The sequence below is a fragment of the Lonchura striata genome, chromosome 2, assembly GCF_050655825.1.
Source record: "Lonchura striata isolate lonStrDom1 chromosome 2, ASM5065582v1, whole genome shotgun sequence".
Lineage (NCBI taxonomy): Eukaryota > Metazoa > Chordata > Aves > Passeriformes > Estrildidae > Lonchura > Lonchura striata.
Genome location: NC_140704.1, coordinates 72,267,924 through 72,291,697, shown reverse-complemented (window position 1 = coordinate 72,291,697; position 23,774 = coordinate 72,267,924). Strand labels below are relative to the sequence as shown.

General features: G+C 41.3%; 1 protein-coding gene across 6 annotated transcripts in view; it reads right to left on the bottom strand.

Annotated features, from left to right (window-relative positions):
* Positions 1–23,774, bottom strand: part of NFATC1 (nuclear factor of activated T cells 1) — a 108,658-nt gene that overhangs the window by 17,861 nt on the left and 67,023 nt on the right. For 2 of the 6 annotated variants that reach the window (XM_085571543.1, XM_085571545.1), the window contains exon 9: positions 12,453–13,341. In XM_085571543.1, coding sequence (XP_085427669.1) covers positions 12,578–13,341 — 764 coding nt within the window. In that variant the 3' untranslated portion in view covers positions 12,453–12,577. Of the gene's footprint in view, positions 1–12,452; positions 13,342–21,883; positions 23,130–23,774 lie in introns of those variants that run through there. The other 4 variants (XM_085571544.1, XM_077785510.2, XM_021553413.4 and 1 more) reach the window with 4 other exon arrangements.

Here is a 23,774-nt window from a genome sequence, read left to right as displayed (position 1 = left end):
CCACATCCCTCAGGGGATCATACACGACAGAAAGCATGATACAGCCTCATCTGGCGTCACAAGCATCTGCCAGCTTCTCCCTGAAGCAGGCTCTTAACTGACAGCAGAGAAATTGTGTTGGTTGCTGCAGAAATTTAGACTTTATTATCAGAGAAACCATAAAAATAACCCTGAAACATCAGGCATATGTCTGGCTAACCAAACATTTTTAGGGTCACAGCTCACACCATAAGATGTAGACAGCTCTATATCTTATCCCCTTCCTCACTAAAATAAATGACCAAATAAATGACCAGTAGGTTTGCTGCAAATTTCAAAAGCAGATTTTTTTCCCCTGAATTCATCTAACAAACAAAGAAAAGGTCCATCCATTTGTAGATTTCTTGGCAGGAAATCTGGCGTCTCTATCAAAGTCTGCTCACTTTTCATACACTCCTCTGTGCTGAGTGCTTGAATCCAAAATATTCCTTATAATAATAAAGCCTACCCTACAGTTAGATAATGGTACTGTTAACCAAGGGCATGCCTCAGTTCCAGCAAAGTAGCTCATGGCAGCAGAAGGTGCTCTGTTTTAAGATGGTGATGTTCCCCATGACAAAATTCAGTGGAAGGGAAGGGATTGGAGAGGAGGTTTCTCTCTTACTTTAGCAGATTATATTTTTTTTTCAGAAGTATCCAAGTGATTTTGGTCTGAAACATATAAAAATTTGTGATGAGACACCATTCAGTCCAGGTACTTTTCCTAAGATAATATTAAAAATAGCTTTGGAAATTTCAGCAGATGTTCCAATTTTTTCTAGTTCAAAATTTTTTTGCTAGTATTCTGTCTTTATGTAAATAACTGACTCTAATTGATTTTTTAATACAGTGATTCATAATCTGTTATGAATCTTCTGTTAATTTACTTGAGAGTCTGTTATTATTTTCCCTGATTTAACACATCCTGTTTTAAAACATCAATCGAAGTTGATGGAAAAAAATTATTGGTACTTGGATGACATCATAAATATAACTTGAATGCCTTCTTTTGAAAGTTGCAAAATAAGGGGATTTCCTGTTTTATTCTTCAGTTGAATATCCTGAAAGTGAGCTTTTACAAATCCTCAACTGCCTTGTCAAGGTCTGATCACTTCTACTCCTTCTAGCACTATTTTTCCTGGGTAGTTTCCAACTGGGGAAAATTAATGGATAATATAATCTTATTTTGCTCATTTTTACTGCATGCCCTGTTGCATTCTAAGTCTTAAAACTGATATGAAAATTTCTCACTAAGTTCAGGTGATGGGACTATATTTATTCAAAGACTACTTCCCACATATCCCAGATTGAAAGGTAAGATGTATTCCATTTCAGGGGAGGCTCCTGCCTTCCTTGCTCCTGCCTTCCTTAGCATACACCTCTCTTCCCAAACCTAGACACCACCCACTTAATTTTTACCGTATTTCTGAGGTTTTTTGGTCTCCCTATGGGAGCTTTCTCCACTCAGTGCCAGCTTTGAAGTCCTTTCCTTTCCCCTTAGAAAAGCTGTGTATAGAACATGGAAATAAGCCATGGGGTTATTTGAAGGTCCTAGGGGAGCTGCCCACCAAACCTTTCCACTTGCAGGCAAAGCAGCCATCTCACTGCAGATCAATACAGACAGAAAGGCTCCTCTACGCTCTGTCCTTGGATCTATAAAAGTTTAAGGAGCACAATGCTCATTTCATCATGTTCTCTCATTTTTCTGTATAGTTAAATTATGCTGGGGCTAAGTGAGGTATTCTTTAGACACACTTTTCCATGGCAGTCAAATCCTGGGCTCTTACTACTCATTCGTACCATTTAACTTTTAGACAAACTCATCTCTCTCACACCCACACTCATCCTTTCCCCTCTTCTTCCAGAATTCATCTATGGGTTGTTTTTTTTTCAATTTTTTTTTTTTAATGTGGATGTTATATTTAACCCTCCTCTCATTTCTCTTTTTCTCAAGCCTTCTTTCACTCTAATTACACCATCAGGGAGTTTCACAGCCATACTTGAAGTTTGAAACTTTAAAATGCTTGCTGATGGTGCTACAGCTTCATGAGATAGCTTCCATTTTACTTTCCTTACTAAGTTTCCCAAATGGAGTAAAAGTATATACACATATGCACTTGCCTGTACTTGTCCCCCATCCCTTCCAATGTGCTGAATCCTTTGCAGCCCCAGCTTTGACTTGGGGTCTTGGAGTCTTGCAACATAGATATGCCTCTGCAAGCTCACACTAATTAAGCTGAGGGCTGCAGCTATCTCTGGAACTGTGAATTAGCTACTAAAATAGCACCAAAAAGCTGCTTTCACACTAGCATGTCCTTCTAGCAAACCTTTTCTTGACTTCAGCATTTCTGGTTCCTCTTTAAGGTTTTAGTTTACCATTGAAATGGCATGAAATATCTGGGATATCAGATTGCAAAATGGTAAGTCTGAACCCTCTAACCCCAAAGGCCATGGTCACATTTATCTCTACAGCTCTATGTGCTGGATACGGCAGAAATCAGTAGTTTGCCTGGTAACAATGGATGTTTGCAGGTTCCTACCAAGCGGTGACAGCTCTTCCAAATGTGAGTCTGTGGTTTAAATAGATGGTAGTGTGCTTTTCTGGCCTGTAAAGGTCCAGCAGATATTTCTAGAAACAGTGGGAGAATTCCTGGAAGGTTTTTGAAAGCAGCCATTTGCCCCTGGGTTTGTCTGTTGATGCAAAAAGCAGAGTCTCTTTGTGCATGACGGCACTTTCTGCCCTAAAATAAGCTTTGCTTCTTTTTGTTTTGTATTGAGGTCCTTCCTCATACTAACACACTCCCTGTGGGGAAGAAAAAATGAAGAAAAAAATACCTGAGAACTCTTTCAAAGTTACCTAGGAGCTCAGGGTCTGGAATAGAACAGCCATCTCCATTTCTGGTGGCACTTCCAGAGAGATCTTGTGCAGTGCCTGGCTGAGGTACAACTTGGCAAAACTTGGACCTATCACAACATTCTGCAAAACTGGAATTTGTGTGGCATCAGTTCTAGCAACTTCTCTGAACAATGAAAAGAAAAAGTGAAGTTGAAAAAAAAAGTAGAACCAGTTTCTCTTTTTATATAGCAAGGTCATACAAAGTCATGTTAGATTGAGAAGAACATTTCAACTTCCCAGTACTACTAACCAGAGACATTACTGTAAAGAGAAAATGCCTGGAGAAGTTGTTAATGCCTCGTGCAGATAGTCTGAGGTGAAAGGCCTCAAGCCAATAGATAAGTACAGGTGCAGCCTGGAGCTTGGTGGAACACAGAGTTCACAGAGGAAAAAAACATAAGTCAACTAATAGCAAAGAGATTGCCAGTCACTTCAGCTTTCCAAAAGAATAACTGGATAGCAAAAGCTCAGATGACAGCACTAGTGACAATCACAGCTCAGAGGTGAGCAGCAGTATGGAGAAACAATGGTTCAGGAACAGACTGTGCACAACAGAACCTCCAAGGGATAGTCTTCTTCACCTGACTTCATGTTTCTAAAAGATTTTTTTAACAGGCACCTCCAGGATTTTCAGAAAAGTCAGTCATGAATACAAGAGACTTAGATCACTCTCACTCACCATAACTACAAAGATGTAAAAGAATTAGAGTTAGAACATGAAGCCTTATAAATAATTTCAGACACTTTATCTGTGTATGGATTTGCATATGCAGGATAGAAATAAAGGTCAAAATAAATTTTCTTCAGTTTGTTATTTTTGGAGGCCTCTCCTGTGACCCAAAATAGCATTTTTTTCTACTTCTTAAATAATCTGTAGAAGATTTTGCTTATGAGGTGGCACTGAAGTACTAGGAAAGGAACTGAGTGCTGCTCCCAGGATATCAAAATGGATTTATAATATCTACAGCAGTACCTATTTGGCAACCCCAAAGATACTTTCAGAAGTTATGAAATGGAACAGATCTTCAGCCCTAGCTCCTAAAGAAATCTAACTTCAAAAGCAATCTGGAAAGTACAGACATGAAGAATAAAATCTTGTCTTCTGTGTTCTCTGCAGCAGTATGGCTGCAGAAGAGTCAATATTAAGTACAGAAATCATGTTTTAGTTGTGCAAAGACAAGCAAGTGAGGAACAATCTTGTTTTTACATGATGCTTAGATAACAAGCTATAACTACGTAAGGATCAAAGAATTAATCCACTAATTATGCATTTGGATAACCTGTAGGATTGCTTTTTCAGTATTGTCCCAGTGCACATATTGCAATTTATTTGTTGAGGAGCAATGCGGTTTGGGAGTTTTGACACACTTGGAGCACTGTCTTGCTCGGTTTTCTGCTATTTCTCTTGCAGTTGGTTTCATGGTGTGCAAAATGTAGAAGATCTAAAAAGTGAAGCCTGTAAAGGAGATAGAGGGTTGGTCCAGCTCCCTGGTTTGCTGCCAAACCCAGTCAGGTTGGCCAGTGAGGAGCAGGACTGCAGTTTTCCTACTGTATTTCTTATTCACTGATTGTTCCCAGGTATTTTCAATGCCCAGGCTTTGCAGATGTCCTCAGTGACAGAGGAGGAGGGGAGCATTTTGAGGGTCTGCTTTTTTTCATAAGCTTCCTCCCAGCCTGGTGATAAGCCTGTTGTGGAAGCCTGTGCTCCCTTTGGTTGCAATCAGCATCAGCTCCTCAGAGAGGAGGAAAGACCTGGAGCCAGGTTATCAAGCAGCCTGCTCTCTGCAGCAATGGTCAAGCCACTATCAGGCCTCTGACCCAGCCCCCTGCTGTCCGGCAGACACAGATGAAACAATGAGTGGTGCCGTGAAGAAATCTGCTTGGAAAAACTCCCTCTCTGCCTGTCTATCAGGGACCAGGCTTCCATGAATGCAGCTATTATGTGTGCTTTAACTATCAGCCACGCGCTTGGTCCTGTTCCCAAGGAACCCAAAGGGAACGGTGTTACTGACTTAACTGGGAGCAGAGGCAGGCCCTCCACAGCCTGGGGATCCAGCAGCTTGCCAGTGCCTCTCCAAGAGTGCTGTATGTGAAGTCAAGGAATCTGCTCCCTCTGACACGGATGTGTTTGCTGGGCTGAGCCGCCAGCCCAGCTCTGTGGAGGCGCTGCAGGGGCCCGTGCCGTATTCTGCTCCCTTGAGAAGAGGGGCCTGCTGCCACAACTTCCCCACAAATGTTTTGACAGAAGGGGCTCAGGACACAAGAGCACAGAGGCCAAGGCACGAGGCCACACCTGAGCAGCTAATATTGCTCAGCTCAGCAGAAACGATTCAAACAAACAACATATTCCTAAAATAATTTGCATCGGAACAAAGCTTTCTCACGAAGCTTGTGCTTCTGCAGGCCATGTATTTTCCTTGGCACTGCTCCAGGCTTAAAAGCAGATGTAAATGTTACCAAGGCTCAGATACAGCAACTTCTTCTCTCCCAGCTGCCAGGGAAAGCTTACAGAAAATAACCACCAAAACCTTAACCATTTGAAACGACAATGCCAACAGCCATTGATACAGAAATGGAAGAATGAATTGGGCATGGGAGTGAGAAGTGACTTCTTCCAAGTTGCTCTCAGCTGGAAAGAGGGGGAGAAATGCAGCTTCAGACAAACAATAACATCAAATGTTGACACGTGCAGATGCACATCAACCAAAGGCTGCTTTCTCAACACTGCTTTCTGCAGCTTTTCTGTCCCTTGGTCACCCTCTGGCTCCCTCCACCAGTGTCTGGCATCACTGAATGAGGCTGGAGCCACTAAGGACTTCTCTGAAGGCACTGGACACATTCTTGAAAGCTTGAGACTCAAGGACCTCCCTGGAAATATAAGTGCTGACGTTGAAAGAAAGCAAAGTTCCCTACTATATTTCACAGCACACCACAGCTAAGAGGTAGGCAGGACTACTCTGTGGGCAGCTGCACACCTGGGGCTGCAGAAAACCAGGAAAGACACCTAGTCTGGTCATCTGTGCTTCTGGGGGCCTTCTTCTGGCAGGCCTCCTGGGAGACCCAATTCATCAATTATGCTAGGAACAGCAAAATGCATTCCCATGGGTGTGTGGTTTTGTGTAACAGGATCCTTCTCCAACCCAGACGTGCAAGTCCAATGAAGGTCTGACTTGAATGCATTACTTCAGCCCTCCCTTACTCATCGCCTACAACCCAAGTCCCAAATGTTAACGACTCAGCATGTTTTATCACAGTAGCATGTACACTTTCAATCATCATTAGAGACAAGGAGGGTCTAGGCTGAGGCACCATGCCAGGTTAAGTAAAACTTTCCATGAGGAAAGATATTTGTTTTCTCCCAGAGCTGCGAGGCTTGGCCAAGAGGGAGGAAGGGAAAAGCTTGCCCAAGCCAGAAGTGTAGACAGTGTTACTGGACTTTACAGACTACCTGCATGTTGTTCTAATGACATTTGGACTACTGGAAATCACTGAGTGAACTCAAGAGTTTTCAAAGGCATAATTGTGGCAGAAGCAGACTAAACTTAGTGCCTTAAGAGCCAATCGCTTTAATCATGAAGCTGAGATGTATGGAAAAGGATACATTTCAGCAAAAGAATAATTCTGTCTGCTATAGTTCCTGTTCAAATAAACTATATCACCAAACCACGTGCATTTCCAGAATATAGAGAAGGAAAAAAAGGACATATGGTTTAGACGCAAAAAACTTTCATATATACTGTATAGGAGATATATGGACTTGTCAGACATCTAACAGTTCAACACTGTAAGCAATTCATGGGAATGACATTAGCAATAGCTCATATTACATCCAGGAGTTACAGCTTTTACTGCAAAAGTTATATTTAAAAGAGCCATGTTCAAAATAAAATGGCTGGCAGGACTGCAGCTTTCAGTAACACTTTACCTGTGGTTTTGCCACTTTTACATACTTATTGGGGGCTTAATACTCCCAATTTACCTTTTCAGAGTAAAGTACAAGTTGCAATGAGTGCATTCATTGGCATGGTGCTATAAAACTCACAGCTGTGCAAAGACAATCACAAGAACAAAAGCCTTCTTGTTTTAAAAAAGATGATTATGTGGTTCTGATACTTTCTGCTAGCCACATAGCCAAACATCAGATACCTTTGTTTATGGCCTGTGTATTTTCATCTTACTATGAAAAGATTTATAGCTCTGATCAGGATAGAGACCTTTATGAAAGAATTCATGTGGAGAGGAGGAGGCTGAATTAATATACAAAACTTCAGACAGGAGATCTGCCTTTCAGATGCTGTTATTTTAGTTCTGGCTCCTATACAGGACTCAGGACATTCTGGAAAAAATATTTTTCAACATCATGTGGAACCCTAGCCTCATGGTCAAGCAATGAGAGTGCACTCCTGATTTCAACAAGGCTGCCACTGCATCTCCAAAATTGAGATTAGAAGCCAGGCCTTCAGCATTCAAGCACTGAGTAATCAAGTACCTTCATTAAAGAATCTTCCAGGATGTTGCTTTGCTTTCAATTACAAACTGCTTTTGTAAAGTTTTGTGCACTAAGATAACAAATAGGATTACAGAATGTACAATATACCTTGAAATATGCTGAGAATGTGTCATACATTTTTTTCCCTGCTGGTACCAATGTGTTTCCCCTTTGCTTTTTCAGAATAGCTTCATTTTCATCTGTAAAGAAAACTACATTCTTTGATGTTTCCTAAAGTAGGAAATAATTTCACAAATAAGTGTCATTCTGCTGCAGGTAAAATATCTAATAGCTCATGGGAATGCAATATTTCTTGGCATCATCTATCCTGGTGAAATGAAAGACTTGGAGCTCACTTCTGTGCTTCACACAGGCTACACTAGGTCCAGGAAAGGGAAATGGGGATGAGGAAGGTGATTTCAAGTCACCTACAGCATCTCCTGTTGTGAGCCTGGCCAGCTCCCAGCTGCCTGGACATCCAGAAAGCTGTGTGAACTTCTACTCTCCTGCCTCTGGCTTCGGGTTTCTTCTACCACTAAGAAGGGCAGTTAAAATTCTTAAAAATTTCCTGAGCTGCCCTAGTGAACTGAAAAAGGGGATTAGTTCAAGAGCAGACTAGCATAGCTTTTGATTGAAGTACTAGTTAGATAACTGCAGAGACAAGCACACTCAAAAGATAAAGATCTCAAAGATATAAATTAGGTAAATTTTCACATCTGGTTCAAGGGACTAGGAAGAATTCTCATCAGTTTGTAGCTTCCCCAAACTATCCATCTCTTTGGACAATACTAATTCCACTTCACGTCTCAAAGGGCTGTATAGCAGACACATCAATACCTATAAAACCCATGTATTTTCTTAAAGGAAATTGCAGCATGGACTTGTACTAAAGAGGTCCCTCAAGCCTGTCTGCCTAATGACTTTCCATGAGCTTCAGCACCCTAGCACCCCATACGCCTCCCAGGTTAGATCTGAAAGGCAAACATCACTTAACCTTCACTGCCTAGGGCAGGAGTGGCACACACACATGGAGAGACCATCAGTCCCAGCATCACTACCAGGGTGCCCCAGTGACCTACAGGTATCTGCAGGAGCTCCTGATGCACAGGACAGGAGACACTCCCTCTCCCCCTGCAAAGGACCAAGGACTCTCACAGAGGACCAAAACCATGCATAAATGTCACAATTTCAACCACTTCTAATCAAATTTTCCTGTGAAAGCAGCGAAGGTAGTCAGCCATAATCTTTGCTAAGAGGCTGAACTCAAAATTATTTGAAACGGGTGCTGGTATCCAAGCCAGATACCTTTCAGTATCAAGAGCATAGCCATAATATATCAGGTATCACTTTACGGCATGAGTTTTAAATATGTTCTGTATGTGGAATCACATACTCACATGCTGAAATGGACAGCACATTTAATGAGGAGCCCAGGTGGCTACTGTAGATTTTGATTTAAAGTAAGATTGCCAAGACCAGAACTAACTTGCCAAAATGGAATTCTCTTTGTGCACTCCCTTTATATTACTTCAGCTACCCACCTTTTACCAAAGCAGAAAAATGTCATATAAAGGATCTCTATTTATATAAATTCATTGACTGCTTTTTTCCATCTATACTTTGCAGTGTAAATGGTCTATATTTGGACATATTCCAGAACTAAAGGAATGAATATTACTTTGAACCAATAAGCTGAAGCAAAATTATTTCTGTTTATAGTGGTCCAAAACTGCCCTACATATATTAGATATATAAATCAAACCTTCCTAAAGTGATAAACAAGCAACCAAAATTTTATCAGTTAAAATCTGGGAAAATCATTTGGATATTTTATTTTTCTGGCAGTCCCTTAAGTATGTTAGATGTCAATACCTCACATTTCTTAAATATTTTTAGATAAAAGTGGAGGTATTAAATAACTACAAGATCCTCTGAAGAGATACTTGTTGAAATGAGTGATGCTTTGAGAATTTAATTTTTAATGTCATTAAAATATTTCATTAATCAGACATGAAGAAAAGAGTTGTTATACTCAGAGTAGCAGGCAAGGGAAGCAGTTAAGTACACCTGACCTGTCTGTGGCTTTCATGTTGTTCCACCCACTCCTTCAACAAGAAAAAACACCTAGAGGTGGATATACTAGTAATTAAAAATGGTGAAATGGTGATACCTTCAAAAAGCTGCTATTTAAAAAAAAAGTCAGGTACATGGGAAAACGAGTTACTCCTATCTAGTACGAGCCACTTGCCAAAACTCACCGTCCCTTGTTCCACTGTTACGGTCAGAGGTGTGAATGAAACAGTACCAGGCACAAAGGCACTTCTGCATACATGCTTTGCCTGTTCCCTGCTGATCTCAGTGAGCAGCACCTCCTGGGACACCAGGAGCAATCATTGGTGGTTTCCAGGCAGTTACCAGAGTGGTAACAGAGTGGTCAAACTGCCCTTTGAGACTGTGTGACAGAGCCCAGACGTCACCCTTCCGGAACTGACAGGTGAAGAGGATTTTTAACCAAAACAGGATGAGTGTTTAGATAGTTGCTGGGGAGGATAAGATCACATCAGAAGTGACTTCAACTCACACTTGCTCTGGCCTGTTGGTGGGCTTTTGCCACCCAGAGTGAGCCGGTAGCACCCCTTGACTCACAGCACCAGGATTCTTGCCCCGCTCTCGAGGGCTGGATCCAGCTAGTGGACATGGTTCCATGAGCTGACCAAACAGAAAACTGCAGATTTTGCTATTTCAGGCAGGTTAATTTTCCTTTATCCTGCTCTGCTGCTCCATAATCAATTGATATGACTTGAAAGAAGCAGCAAGAACATGTTACAGAGCAAGACAGATTGAGACCACCCTTTCCATAGGAGCCTGCAGTTCCATCAGTTTAAATGTAATGTGAAACCAATAACTGCAGTGGTGGTGAAAATGCTGCCTTCGTGAAATGCATATAGCATACACCTAAACAGGCTTTCAGCCTGACTCACAGCTTCATGATCCTGTGCTATGTGTCTGAGGCATGCCAGAGATCTCCATGGTTTGAACAGGGCGTCTTGGCCAGCTCAAATCCAAAAAGAAACATTTCCTGCTTTTAGCCCCTAGTTCAGGTACTGAGACAAATATAAAGAGGGTAGTAGTCAACTTCAGATATGCATAGAGCAGATGACCTTTTCTTCAGGCAGTGAGATAAGGTTTAGATAGGAAAAGGCTGCTCATATGGGTTGAGCTCCAAAAGTGTGATCCCTGAGACAAACCTAAATATCATTTTAGCCATTTCTGATTGACCCCCTTAGAGGGAACTGGTGGTACTTAATTCATTGAACTACAAAGGCTTGGGCTTCTTCTTATTATATACTGTTATCAGGACTGTTAATGTCTTTCTTGGTCTATAGTTCTTGTGGTCAGCCACAGAAGGATTTTGAAAGCTTGCTGGATGACAAAGGGAAGTATATCTGGGTTGGCTAGCTGAAGAGATCCTCAAAGTCAGCCTCAGGTATCAGTGTAGGTGTACATGGTGGCTTCTACAATTAGTTCTGATAATCTGTTAGAGGACTGGTACGCATGCGTGTCCAGAGGGGAGTGATGGAACAGAGATAAAGTTAAAGGCAAAACCACTTGCACTTTCTCAGAGAGGATGAGCATTGCTGAAGATACTAAAACCCCTCTCTGAGACCATATGGTAATAAAGTTCCTCTGTTGCTCCTCATCCATGTCTCCTAAAGCAGACATGGATGAGGAGCTTCATTCATCCTTCATCCGTGAGACACATTCCCATGTCTCCAGTAGGGACCAGCCAAAGGCAGCTTTCATGGTTCTGTCTGAGAAGAGGCTGCTGGATTTTTGAGAGGTAAGGCAGGAAGGCTGCCTTTTCTTGCACTTTTCAAAAGACAGCTATACACTAGGTTTAGATTTATTTAAATTCTCCTCCTTACATACATAAATTCTGTTTTTTTTTCTCAACCCCAAAACTCTGGTAAGGCTTTTTTTTTTTGTTTGTTTGTGTACATTTCTCATTTAGCTTGTTGAAATCATGTTCCTTGCAGCATAGGTAAGAGATAAAAATGCACTCTGTATGAAGAAAACCTTGTCAAAAAGATGTGTTGTGCAAAACTAGTGACCTTATCTCCTAATTAGAAAGTTCCCTAGACCTTTCTATCATGTAACCAGTAACCACTTCTGTGAAGAAAAATAATTTCCTAGAGTTGAAAAGCAAAGAGCTGCTACTCAGGCTCCAGAACATTAATTTGCAATCCTAATTCAGTGAGTAGAATGCTGTTTAAAACAGAATGAGGAAATGTCCTTTAAAAAAAAAAAAAAAAACAGTGCAACGAATTGTCCTTAAATTCTCCCTAAAGGACAATAACATTCAGATGTTCCTTGGCATCACTTAGTTTCAATGCAGCCATTTAAGTGGAATTTCTTCTTCAACAAGCATGGTATGTTATATGAAGTTTTGTGGCTATTGGAAGGGAATTCCCATCCTGAATTAAGGTAAGGGCCCAGAATACTACTGGGATACTTAGCAGCAAATGCTAAATCAAAGTTCAGTAAGGTCACATAACCAAATTCCATATTATCCCTTTTATTACATCCAACTAATAAATATTTGGGAACTAGGGTCTTACAAGTTTATCACAGCATTTCAACTTTTCAGTGCGGCATGTAGAATATCTATACATACAAAATCTTACAAAACTAGAAAAAGAAAAAAAAAAAAGAAAAGAAAAAGCAGTAGCAAGGCTGCAATAAAAATGGGAAAAAATGTAGTCTTAAACATCAGATGCAAACAGTCTGAAAAGTGACGCTGAAAGATACACCTCCATTTTTAATTTGAACCTTTTCAACTGAAGTAGAGCAGTTTAACATTTCGTTTCAGTGAACAGATTTGCACATCAGATGTTTCACTGCATTATGAATGGGACAGTGTTAAATATGTCTTCACTGCAGCTCCACAGGTCACTGACATGGGTGTAAGCCAAGAACATACAGTTAAGATTATTACAACATAGCTGTTGGCCATGCAGCTAGAACTCTATGCTAACTAACAACATTTATTGCTTAGATAATGCAGTTTCATTACTGCAAATGAAATTAAAGGATCCTTTCCTGTAAAAAGACAATCCAAGCAAAGTCCGCACCTTTCCACCAGGCTGTAAATGGAACTTTTTTCCCACGAGGATTCAAAAGAAGGGGAGTTTAAGGGAACTCATTGATAAAGCAACATGGTGAACGCAAACCTGTGCCGTGGAAGACTTACCATCATCCAGGTACATCTGGTCCAATTCCTCAGGTTCTCGCTTGATCGTTACAGGAATAGGGGCCAAATTATGATTACTTTCCTCATGCAACTCTGGCAATGACAGTGGTTGGGTTGTTGGAGACTCATTTCTGTGAACCTTCGGCAGTTGCTGCTGCTGTTGACCCATTATGGATGAGTGAGTTGGACTGCAGGACTGCAAATAGGTTGGCTCTTGGGTAACAGATGGAACTGGAGAAGAGGGACTGTTGGGATAGAGTGTTTGTTGATAACCAAGGGAACAGCTACTGCTCAGATGTTGACTCACCTGCGGCTGCAGCATGACGTGAGATGATTGCTCGGGGGGGCTTGGATGCACAACTATAGACCTTGGCACTTCCTGTATGGTGGGGACACCTCCAGCAGGCTGCTGAAGTCCGAGGTGACTGTGGCCCGGGTTGGGGATGCACTTGTAAGGAGAGGATGAAAGGTCGTGCAGCTTGGGGCTTGCGCTGGGAGAAGGTGACATCACAGCGTTTCTCTGCTGACAGGAGGCAAAGCCAGCCACGAGGCACGAACCAGGATCAGGGGGCATCATGATCTGCTGACTGTAGTATGGTTTAGAGAGAGGGCTTAAGCCTTGGTTCATTGGTCCACAGGTTTGAGCAGGCTCATAGTCATCTGTGGGTTCTGTTTTTATAATTGGAACTGTTAAAAGAAAAAAGGTTTTAAATAAACATGACTTGCGTATTGGTATGATCAAGTTGGCTTGTGGCTAGGATACCCTTTGCAAAACAAACAACGTCGTGAATAAGACTCTGTGTGTCTTTTGCCTAGTTCTCCCACCCTATAAAAAAAAATGAATGAGTCATCAGCACAAGAAAGGCACAGCTGGTTCTAATATTGAAAAGGACTATTTTCTTTGGACTCTCCTCCAGCACTAATGTGCTATAAAAATCTATTTGCAAATAGCTGTGCTTCAGTGGAAGCTTTGGACCCAAGGGCTCCATGGATTTGTAGTAATCAAGGCAAGAATTTTAACTTGGATAGACTACTGCATTTCTACAGCTACCGATGGCCCATTTGATAAATGTCTATACTCGCGGTAAACTGGAGCATAATAAAATAGAGATGGGGCTTTTAGAGTTCAATGAAAATAAAGTTACAAAGATACATGACAAAGTGCTACGTACAAGAAGTTTTCAATTATGAGGATATTTTTGAAAGAGTAGGATCTGATTTGTTTAGTTCTTTTACACAATTGTATTTGATTTTTCCTAATGCCAGCTCCTAACAAATATTAGTCAGTCTCTGACTACCAAGAAAAACTGATTCCTGTTTTAGACCTCTGCTTGCTCTACCCACTGTCCCAAATGATGCCCTAATTGAGCTGTCACGTCTCTAAAAACTACCAGAATGTGGATGGAAATGATTGTCAGTGAGCATCAACTCAGTCATGACAGATGCAAAGATGCTTTCTCCAATCAAAGAAAGATGCTTTCTCAAAAGAGCTGTCTTTTCAACATTAGCTCACTTTCTCAAATCAAAGAGAGATGTCTTTGAAGCTTCTCCTACAACAGATGCAGTGCACAGGCAAAACTGATCCACTTTCTCTGTCAGGAAAGTTACAAATAATAGAGACAAGTTAGACTGTAGATGTATTTTTTTCTAGACAGATGCAACTCTAATGCATACAACGATCATGTATGGATGCATAGTGGCATTTATGTTCTTTCTAAAAAAAATTCTGGTGACACTAGAGAATATTTTTCATAATATTCTAATAACCAATGCATTGTGGCACAAAGTTAATAATGAAACATCTTTTACAACTGAGCTCAGATACATGTGTGTTGCACGAGTGTCTCTGACTGTATTTTTATTTGCATGTGTTTTATAAACCACACATTTTCCAGCCATTTATTATGTTTGTGTATGAGTCTTTTTGAGCCCCTTAAAACACACGTGTCCATCTGTACATATAAAACCTCTTTTAACACTCATGGATTTTGTTGGTGGTGAATGCACTTCACTACCCTTGTTTTACAGTCCTCGTGCCCCTTGTTAACTTTGTTCCTTTTATGTTCTTTTACATGTAGATGCTTGCAACACTTGTTTCAAGATTTCTAGCACCCCAGTAAAAACAGATCTATATATGTAACAGATACACAGGTGCTGCTCAAGACAAATAGGCTAGGTGTGACGGACAGTCATTGGATTTCTCATAAGCTTATTTTCACCAGCTTGTGTGCTGCACACTGGCTAGCAGGGCTACTAATGCATTTGGCTGGAGAGAAACAGATTCCACATTCAGTGACAGCTTTACAAAACCACTATCACACCCTTTAGGAAAATGCAAGACCGAAGAAATGCACCTAGATAAACACAGAAATTCAGATATTGTAAGAAAATACCTTTAACAAGTTCCTGAGCTAGCAAATATTCTCACATGTTTTATATTAGGTTCACTGTGTTAGCACTAACCATAGCACAGCTGGAAATATAATGGTTGTTGAACACTGAATTTTCCCAATATATCAGTGTTATAGAAACACCTGTGCTAAATAATTCCATGCTCAACCACTGGCAATACGACTCCAATAAACCCTGGAGTTGTCTGACTTGTTATAACCCAGGGAAGGATTATAAGCCCTGGTGGCAGGCAGACTGGAGGCTTTACAGAAGGCAAGTTCCTGATCACAGGCTGACTTTTCATTGTAGTTCTTCTGCAGCACACTACTGCACTTTTTTGTCACTTAAGTATGAGTTTTTCTTTACAAAAGCAATGCCATGGGGTGCATTTGGAGGTCTTATTAATGGCCATGAATATTGTGAATTTTTTTGTGTGTTGCTACACATACTGCAGCCAATGGGAGACCACCAGTAAGCCCTGCTCTGCATCAGGTGAAGGACTGATGGGTGGCAAGGACTCTATTCCACACCTGTTAGTCCAAAAACTCACTTGGAGGTGGTGACAGCAGCCAAAGACACTCCTGGAGCCTACAAATTCAGAGGGAAAGCAGAGACTGGTCAGGGCTGATTTGCTTTGAACTAATACTTATGGGCATCAGTTATTTCATGTAATGGGAAACAAATTGTCTTTAAATGGACAAATACTATCTGCACTTATGCATAGACCTGCCTGAACTTGTTCAACTGAACTGTTTTCATTACCTTTTTTAATGTGTTTTATCAACACAGTAAAGAAAGTCAGCCCTTGCTCAGTTTCATATATTTTGTTTGTATGCTAATCTCATCATTAGAATAAGTATCACACTGGAAGATAGAAAAAGTATTCCTGCTGAAATGGTGAAGGGATTTTTATCTGACTTTTCTATGTTTTGCCAGCTGCATAACCATTAACCTTGTGCAGAGTGAGTGCAAGCATCATACAGACTGGGATAGCAGCCAGTCAACCGCCTTAAAAAAATAGCAAACATCTTCATGAGGTACCAGTTTGGAGAAGGGAGGTCTGTAGAAGAAACCATTACTAATGATCCAGATTATATGGAATCAGACCTGTAAAGCTGAGCATGTCAGAAAAAATGTAAGACATTAATATTCCCCCTTCCGGCAAGATCTCAACTTTAGTATTTTGCATAAATAACTGTAGCACTTGACTTGTGGAGGACACAATACCACAAATTACTACATTACAACAGTTAATGGTTTATTTATGTCGCTCTGTCCCATTACCTGCTTCTCCCCAGCCTGTGTATCTTCAACAAACAGAGTAGCAAAGACCAAAAATCTTTGCCAATGTTTGTATTTGCAAACTCAACTCAAACTACCTGTGTGTCTGATCTGGTCATTCTGAAAATATCAATAATAATAAATATAAATAAAATATCAATTCTGATTGTGTCAGAAGTTGGTGTAAATCACCTTATATTCTTTCTTTGAAAGGGAAACTGTTTTCTTCCACTTTTCAAAGGACTTTAGAGAGCCCAAAATAAGAGCTATGGGTATTTCAAGGCACACCTCTCCAAACAAATGCAGGAACAGCCTGTAACTGTATTCACTGGCTACCCACTGACCATCACAGTGTCTATGGTGTTACTCAAACACTGTAATGAAGCTACAAGGAACTAACACACTCTCACCCACTGTCGCACTGATTTCTGGGGGACTGAGATGCTCAGCTGGGCTGGGCAACTGCACCTGATTTAGAACAAGATACAAACCTTAGTACTGACTTTCACCAATTTCTCCTAGATAAGAAAATAATAGAATACCCTGTCTTGGAAAGGTCCCTCAAGGATGAAGTCCAAATCAGGGCTCTGCACAGGAGAAGCATAGGCAGTTCACAGGGGCACCCTCTGCACAAGACAACATAGTGGACAGCACTGTTCACAGGCCAGCTGGGCACTCGTGTTACCATTTATCTACTGACTCATGCTTGATGAGCTGCTAGTCTTTACAAACCCAAGACCAAAAAAGAGGTTTTGAGCCCTGTTATACATCACCGTGGAGGCATGGTAAGCTAGCTGCCATAACACACATCCACTTCCATCATCACTGACTTCCACAAGTGAGTATTTCACAGCGGGAGATGAAATGTGATATAGACAGAACCACTAAATTTCTCAGGATTAATATTTAACAGAGAACAGTCTTAGTCTAACTAACTTCTAGCTCAAATATTTCAAATCTTGAATGACTTGGAAAAGCCCTGCCAGCTAAAAGAGACACTTCTAGTTAGTCACACAGCAGGCCTGGGGCTAGCAATTAACTGCAGAGCCCTACAGCTTTTCAGAACCTGTGAGCACTTTCAGCAGAAACAGTCACTTCCTAAATCTAGCAGAGCCGTACCAAACAGCAACAATCATTCTGTCTCAGAACTGCTCTGTGATGCTGAGGTAGCACATAGCCTTGTAGACTTTCAGCTGGCTAAAATGCAGAACTGTGACTGAATTTGTGATACACTGATATTTGCCTATAATAAACTGCAGCAATGAAGCCAGAATTTATGAAACTGTAAACACAAAAGATGACACTCTGAAGCCACATTATTCATTTAAGAGTGCTGAAGGATCTGGCCCTTGCCTAAAAAGGTAAAAGAGAATGCAAGTTTGGTACGGTGAAATTTTAAATGCCTGTTACTTCACAATGCATTAGGTCAGCTGACAGGCGGTTTTAAACAGTCCTTGATTTTGAATATTGAAATATGACAGAGGTCACTGTTCTAAATTAGTCTGATAAGCAAATTAATTTCTAACTGGTTTTCAATAGTTTGGTGATGCCTTCTTAGGCTCTGAACTCATATCATTATGTCATTTAATTTAATATGAAGTTTTAAGAACCACACATTGGCAGCAGCCCTAGCTATAAATCAAAGCTTCTTACTCAGAGAGATCAGGGTTATGACATCATACCAAGGCACTGGTAGAAGACAATGGTCCTTCTGTGTGTGTCTGAATCTGGGAGAAATATTTCAGCCAGTTCTGCAAGCCCACATTTAAATGAAAGGCCTTTCTAGCAGGTAAAAAGTTAATATATCAAACCTAGAAGAAAAATAATAAATCAAGCATATTCAGTAAAGGGAGTCAGAAAGTGCTCAGATATAAACTATATATATTTTTTGACAATTGTAACAAGTGTGTGTTTGCTTTTGCACTTCAGCAATCCATATGGGATTTTTTTTTTTTTTGGAAGGAGGAATGTTATTAAAATATGTGAACTAAAAAAAATAAAATATTATCAATTGAACAGATGTTTATCCTGATTAACATTCAACTATCTAATTCCCATTTCCATGTAGTATTATCAGTGTAGACATTTATGGAACTAAAATATATTTATTTTACCCTAAATTTGATTGAACTTATCCAACAAAATAGCTTCCTTTCATGATGCAGACTATGATGTAGTTCCCTGGCACCTGCACACAGATTTTAGTTAAGAGTATGAAAATAAAAACACTACTTTTTTCAACATGTGCACACATATATTTCTTCAACTTCTGGACTAAATGTCTGGCAATTGGTAAGAGTTTGGGATGAGACTTTCAAAGAGAGATGAGGGGTTAGCTATTTAAATCCCCATCACTGAGCTGAGCTCTGAAAGGCTGTTTGTGCCTTTGAAATCCTTCCTTGTCAGTCAGGTGGCAGCACACCTTCTGAAGGCCTGCACTGGTTACCCCAGCTCCTGTCACGGCTTTCCTGCTGGTTGACCAGAGACTAATTAGGGATGTGGACACATCTCCATGTGCAGTTTAGCCACTCTGGATTTGTGCAAAGACAAAATCCTGGCTGCTGCTGCAGCACTAGCTGGATCCAGCATACCTGAGGCCTCACCCCTTGTTCTGACTGTGGAGCAGACGGTGTTGGGGAGAGGCAAAGGGCTAGCTGCCCTCACAAAACATAATCCCTGCTTCAGTAACACCGCAGCAGCACGGCTGAGCAAAACTTGCTGAAATGCCCTGCCAACATATGTGCAGCAGTGGCAACCTCAGCAACAAGGGATAACCACTCAGTCCCAGGGATCTTGTGAGACAATCAACTACGGGGACCTGTGCAGATGCTGTTTGTGAACTTGATATTTTCCCTAGGCACCTATTAAACCAAAGCATTTTTAAAGGTCAAGCTGCTATCAAGCCTTTGCTTTTAGTTACTAAATCAGTGCATGGTGACTCAAACACAAAGGAAGCCTCCTGCCATCAAGACACTGCAGGAGCACAGGTGTGTGTGCAACTTTTATCTGCATGAGTATCCAAACTCACCCTCTCTTGCTTGTACACTACTGCTGGTGCTACTCATCAGGAGGGCTAACTCTAAAACATGCTTACCAGCTCTTTTTGAGTTTTATGTTTAGATTTTTCCTGATTCAGATGAATATGTACAGTTACATATAAGAGTAGCTCCGAGGAGATGGAAAGGTGCATACACCTCACCACATAATCTCAGACAGTGACATTATCTGATTTGAAAGTGTTTTCCAGCTAACTCATTTGCTAAATAGTTTTCAACAACTGTTAAACTATTAGGTTATTCTACACATATTTATGAGACAGAAGATTATAGTTTGTTGCATGCCCTTCTAAACAAGGTGGGGAGAAGTAGAAAGTAGGTAGAGGGCATTTTGTGTTGTTCTAGTAGAGAAGATTATGCATTAGCTTTCTTTCAAAAGAAAGAGAGAAATTCCACTTGGGCTGTTCTACTGCTGCATGGTGCAACACCTGGCTCCACTGCTGCTGTCAACTGGATATTTAACTGTGCACAATATCCAGTCTGCACTGGCCAGGGCTTTCTATGTCACCTCTGTCAGATGTTAAAACCCACTGGGCTGAGGTCTTTTTTGATGATGCTGCACAACCTTGCACCACTAGTGCTGACTTTATCCCTGCTTGCATGTGAAATCACTGGGAAGCAAGGCAAGGAGTCCTCAAAATGCTCATGCAGAGGAGTTCAATGACCAAAATTACAGACTGGGTTTTTTCACCTGAAGGGGAATATTTGAAAGTTTAGGTACTGACAAACTTTATGCACTGGAAGTTAACTGTTAGAAGTGATTGTTGATGATGGTCAGAACACAGCCAGGGGCTTCTACAGAGCACTTGTCCACCCCTGCCTTTCTCAGGGCAATCACACAGGTGATGCTTTTTCCTGGCCTTCCAGGTGAAGATGGAGCACCACAGAGAGGCAATGTTCTTCCTATGCCTCTACACAGATCAAGACAGACTGTCTGCAGGTCAGATGCAGCTGGCAGGGCTCTGTCTGACTGCTGAAAATGGATGTCACCTGGATGAAGTCTGAGCAATGCACAAAGCATGGGCAGCTCCAGTGGGTACCCAGCATCTGAGGGTGTAATGCTGGTGAGTGCAACACACACCTGCTCTTCTCCTCCACAGACCTCCCATGGCTCCTGGATGGGAGTGGAGGGGCTGATACACTCAGTGATGATGAACTTGTGATTGCTACAAATGAGAATAGGACTCTGACAAAAACTCACCTGCTTTTAGTTAATCTGCTAAGTGTCAAAAGTAACAGTCAGCCACTGAGTAGCCAAAACAAACTGTATCAGTGTATAGTGTAAAAAATGAGTAACTGTGATCCCTCTTTTCACCTGAAATAAAAGTCCCTTGGGACACTTATTCACCCCATCCCTTCTGTTGCCCTGTCCTGCTATGTGCTGGGTTTGCAGCAGTCCAGATGCTCCTGGGGATGAAAACACCTCCAACAGGTCCAAGGCTCCAGGCCTGACTCAGCCATACTCCGTCCCTTTGCTGAGGCGCTGCTGAGGTTGTCCACCACCAGCCACCGGTTGCGGTCCCTGCACAGCACAGGCTCTGCATTGGCCCTGCTCCCCCAGCAGTCCCAGATCACCATTGTTTTGCATAAAGGACTAGGCTAAATAATTTTGTTGACCTCAAGCAGGAAAATTCAACAAATACTGAGAGGTGAGAGGCATCAGGAGACAATCAGCACAAGCCACATGCTGTGCCACATCAGTTGCAACACTTTGCATCCTCATTTCTGCTAAAGGGGCTGATGTCATCTTTTAACTCAGGGAGTGAGGTGTGGGTGGAAGGGCTAAGGTGGAACAGAGGCATGGCTACTCAATGCAGCCATGAGAAAAGTGTTGTTGTGCCCATCTGTATGGTGGGCAGGGGATAATTTTAAAGCAGAGGCAGTAAATCAGGAAAATGATGATGACAATGTGCCCTGGGCAGCACTCACCCTTTTCAGATGTACAGCAAGGGGTGGTCCTGCAAGGAGTGGGGAGTTGGACTTAATAATCCTTATGGGTCTCTTCCAACTTGAGATATCCTACAATTCTATCCTACCATGTTAAGAGCTTCACTTCTCTGCCACAGGGCTGAAAACCACACTACTGAGGAACATCTAGTCACCACAGGCAGGCTCTCAGCACAGCTCCACACCCACAGATTCAAAGAACTTCCATCCCCACCAAGTCACTGTGGTCAGGTTTTTTCAGGAGTTCAACATCTTGGAGATTTCTGCAGATGTCTGCAGGAAGGCAAAGGAACTGCAGAAAAGGTATATCTGTGAGTGAAGGCTGTGCAGTTGGAAATCTGGCCCTGTGGGTAGTGAAATGCATCTCAAAGTAAAAGTTACCCAACACCATTTTAATAAATACCAGAAGCAATTAAATGAGCTTTTAATAATGCTTTGACAATTAAGAAGCCTGACAGAAACATAAACTGGAAATACTTTATCATCAACTCTTTGCAAAAGCATATTTTTCATTCCAGTAGAGGAAACACAACTTTACTTTTTCTTTTTTATTAAATATTTCCTGGACAAACTAGCCTGTCTTCAGTTAGTCAAATATCACTAAATTCAAAGAAAAACTTCCCTGTGTTCAACATTCTTGATATCAATACTTGTTGTATAACAGAAAACATAGAGAGCACCCACTCCTATCTGCAAAAATAAGTTCTTGAAAACATTTCCTCTATTTTTTTGCACCTACTCAAAAAAATCTAAACAGGCAGAAATCTAATCCTTATAATTCATTGTTTAAAGTCTCTGAGCAGGAGAACTCCTTCAGCTTTCTTAGATGAAAACACAGGATTTGGAACCACAGCATACACGCCTGTGTTCTTCTTCAGACTCTCCGGATTAGTTTAACCCTGGAATGTGGTTTTCCAAAAAGTTCTGCTGCACGTAACGGAGCTGCAGAGCCCCCTGCATGGAGCCACAGTAGTGGGGCACTTTAAAAGCTGAATGTCCAAGGGTCTGCTCTTTGTGCTCTGCTCAGACTCCTGACTGCAGTGTCTGGTCCAGAGTCTTCCTCCTCAAATTCTGATGGGATGTGGCAATACAAAATGTATCAGTACTTACCATATGAGCTGCAGGAATTCACCTGTGCCAGAATGGTATGGAAACTACTTATATTTCTGTGGCAGGCATGTCTGTGGAGGAGTCTCAAGAGCCTACAGCCTGCAGACTCCAGGACAGAACTGATATGCAATTGCTCAGTGATGCATATCATTGAAATAATACTAAAAAAATTATATTACAGTAATTTCTGTACAATGTAAGCTAATACAGAATTCAGGAGTTGCTCAAATTTTGCAGAACAGTAAATCAAAATTTCAGTTAAAAATGATATGATTACTTCAGTTTACAGTGTATCCCAAGCCAAAGACTTAAGCAAGCCCATTTTCAAGACCTTGGCTCCTTTTCTGAAGCATCTACTTTCTCTTTTGCTGTGTTATTTAAACTCTACATTTACAGAGCAGTAAGATTTTAATTTTTACAGTAGTTTTTTTTATTTCTGAAGCAGAAACTCATCTTCACCAAGTAAGTCCCTGCTCTGCCAAACACTTGAGCTAACAGAGGGAAGGTACAATCCTGGCACATCTCCGCAGCACGGGAGAGGTCCTGTGGTGGCAAAATAACACTGCTGGAGATGGCAGCTTGTTCTGGCTGCATGTCACAGAGCTGTACTCCATGGAGATGCTATAGGACCATCCATGGGAGGTGGGATGACTGAAGTCATGTGTCCCTGGATCCACTGGCTGTTTTCCCCTAGGGAATGAGGAAAAATAGGAGCTACAGGAAAAACCCCCTACTGCCCCGTGGTGGGGGGGGTAGGAGGTGCACAGTGAGCCCATGGCTCTCCCACTGGTCTGTGTGTGCCCACACCCACCCCAGGAGCACAGCCAGGGGTTTACACAATATTTAGGCTTTCGTCCACATTTGGTATTTTGCTCTGGCACAGTCCAGTTGAGCTGTAAAATATATGTCTGATGTGCATCATGAAGCTTTTAAAAGCTCCCTCACACAGAAACACCTACAAAACTACAGTAGGCACTGAAATGCAGCATTTGATTAGTCTTAAAGCACAGAAGAAGAATCAGCTTACAGGATACTTTCTCATTTGTGCAAAACACATCTTACACTTCATGATCATTCTGACAATTTCTTGTCAAAGACCTACACCTTTTGTGTAAATTATGTTTGTGGAATTTATTTAAAAAACAGACAAAGTGTTACCTGGGCCAAAATCATGCTTATCTCATCTATATTTTTGTACACTGACCGCCCAGTGGTTCTTGAGTCAGGTAATTTTTTCTGTATAAGCTAAACTTTGCTCTTCTACAGTGTCTTGAAACAATAAAAGAATGTTGTGACTGAAATCAGATGAAGCCTAAAATGACTCCTAGAAATACA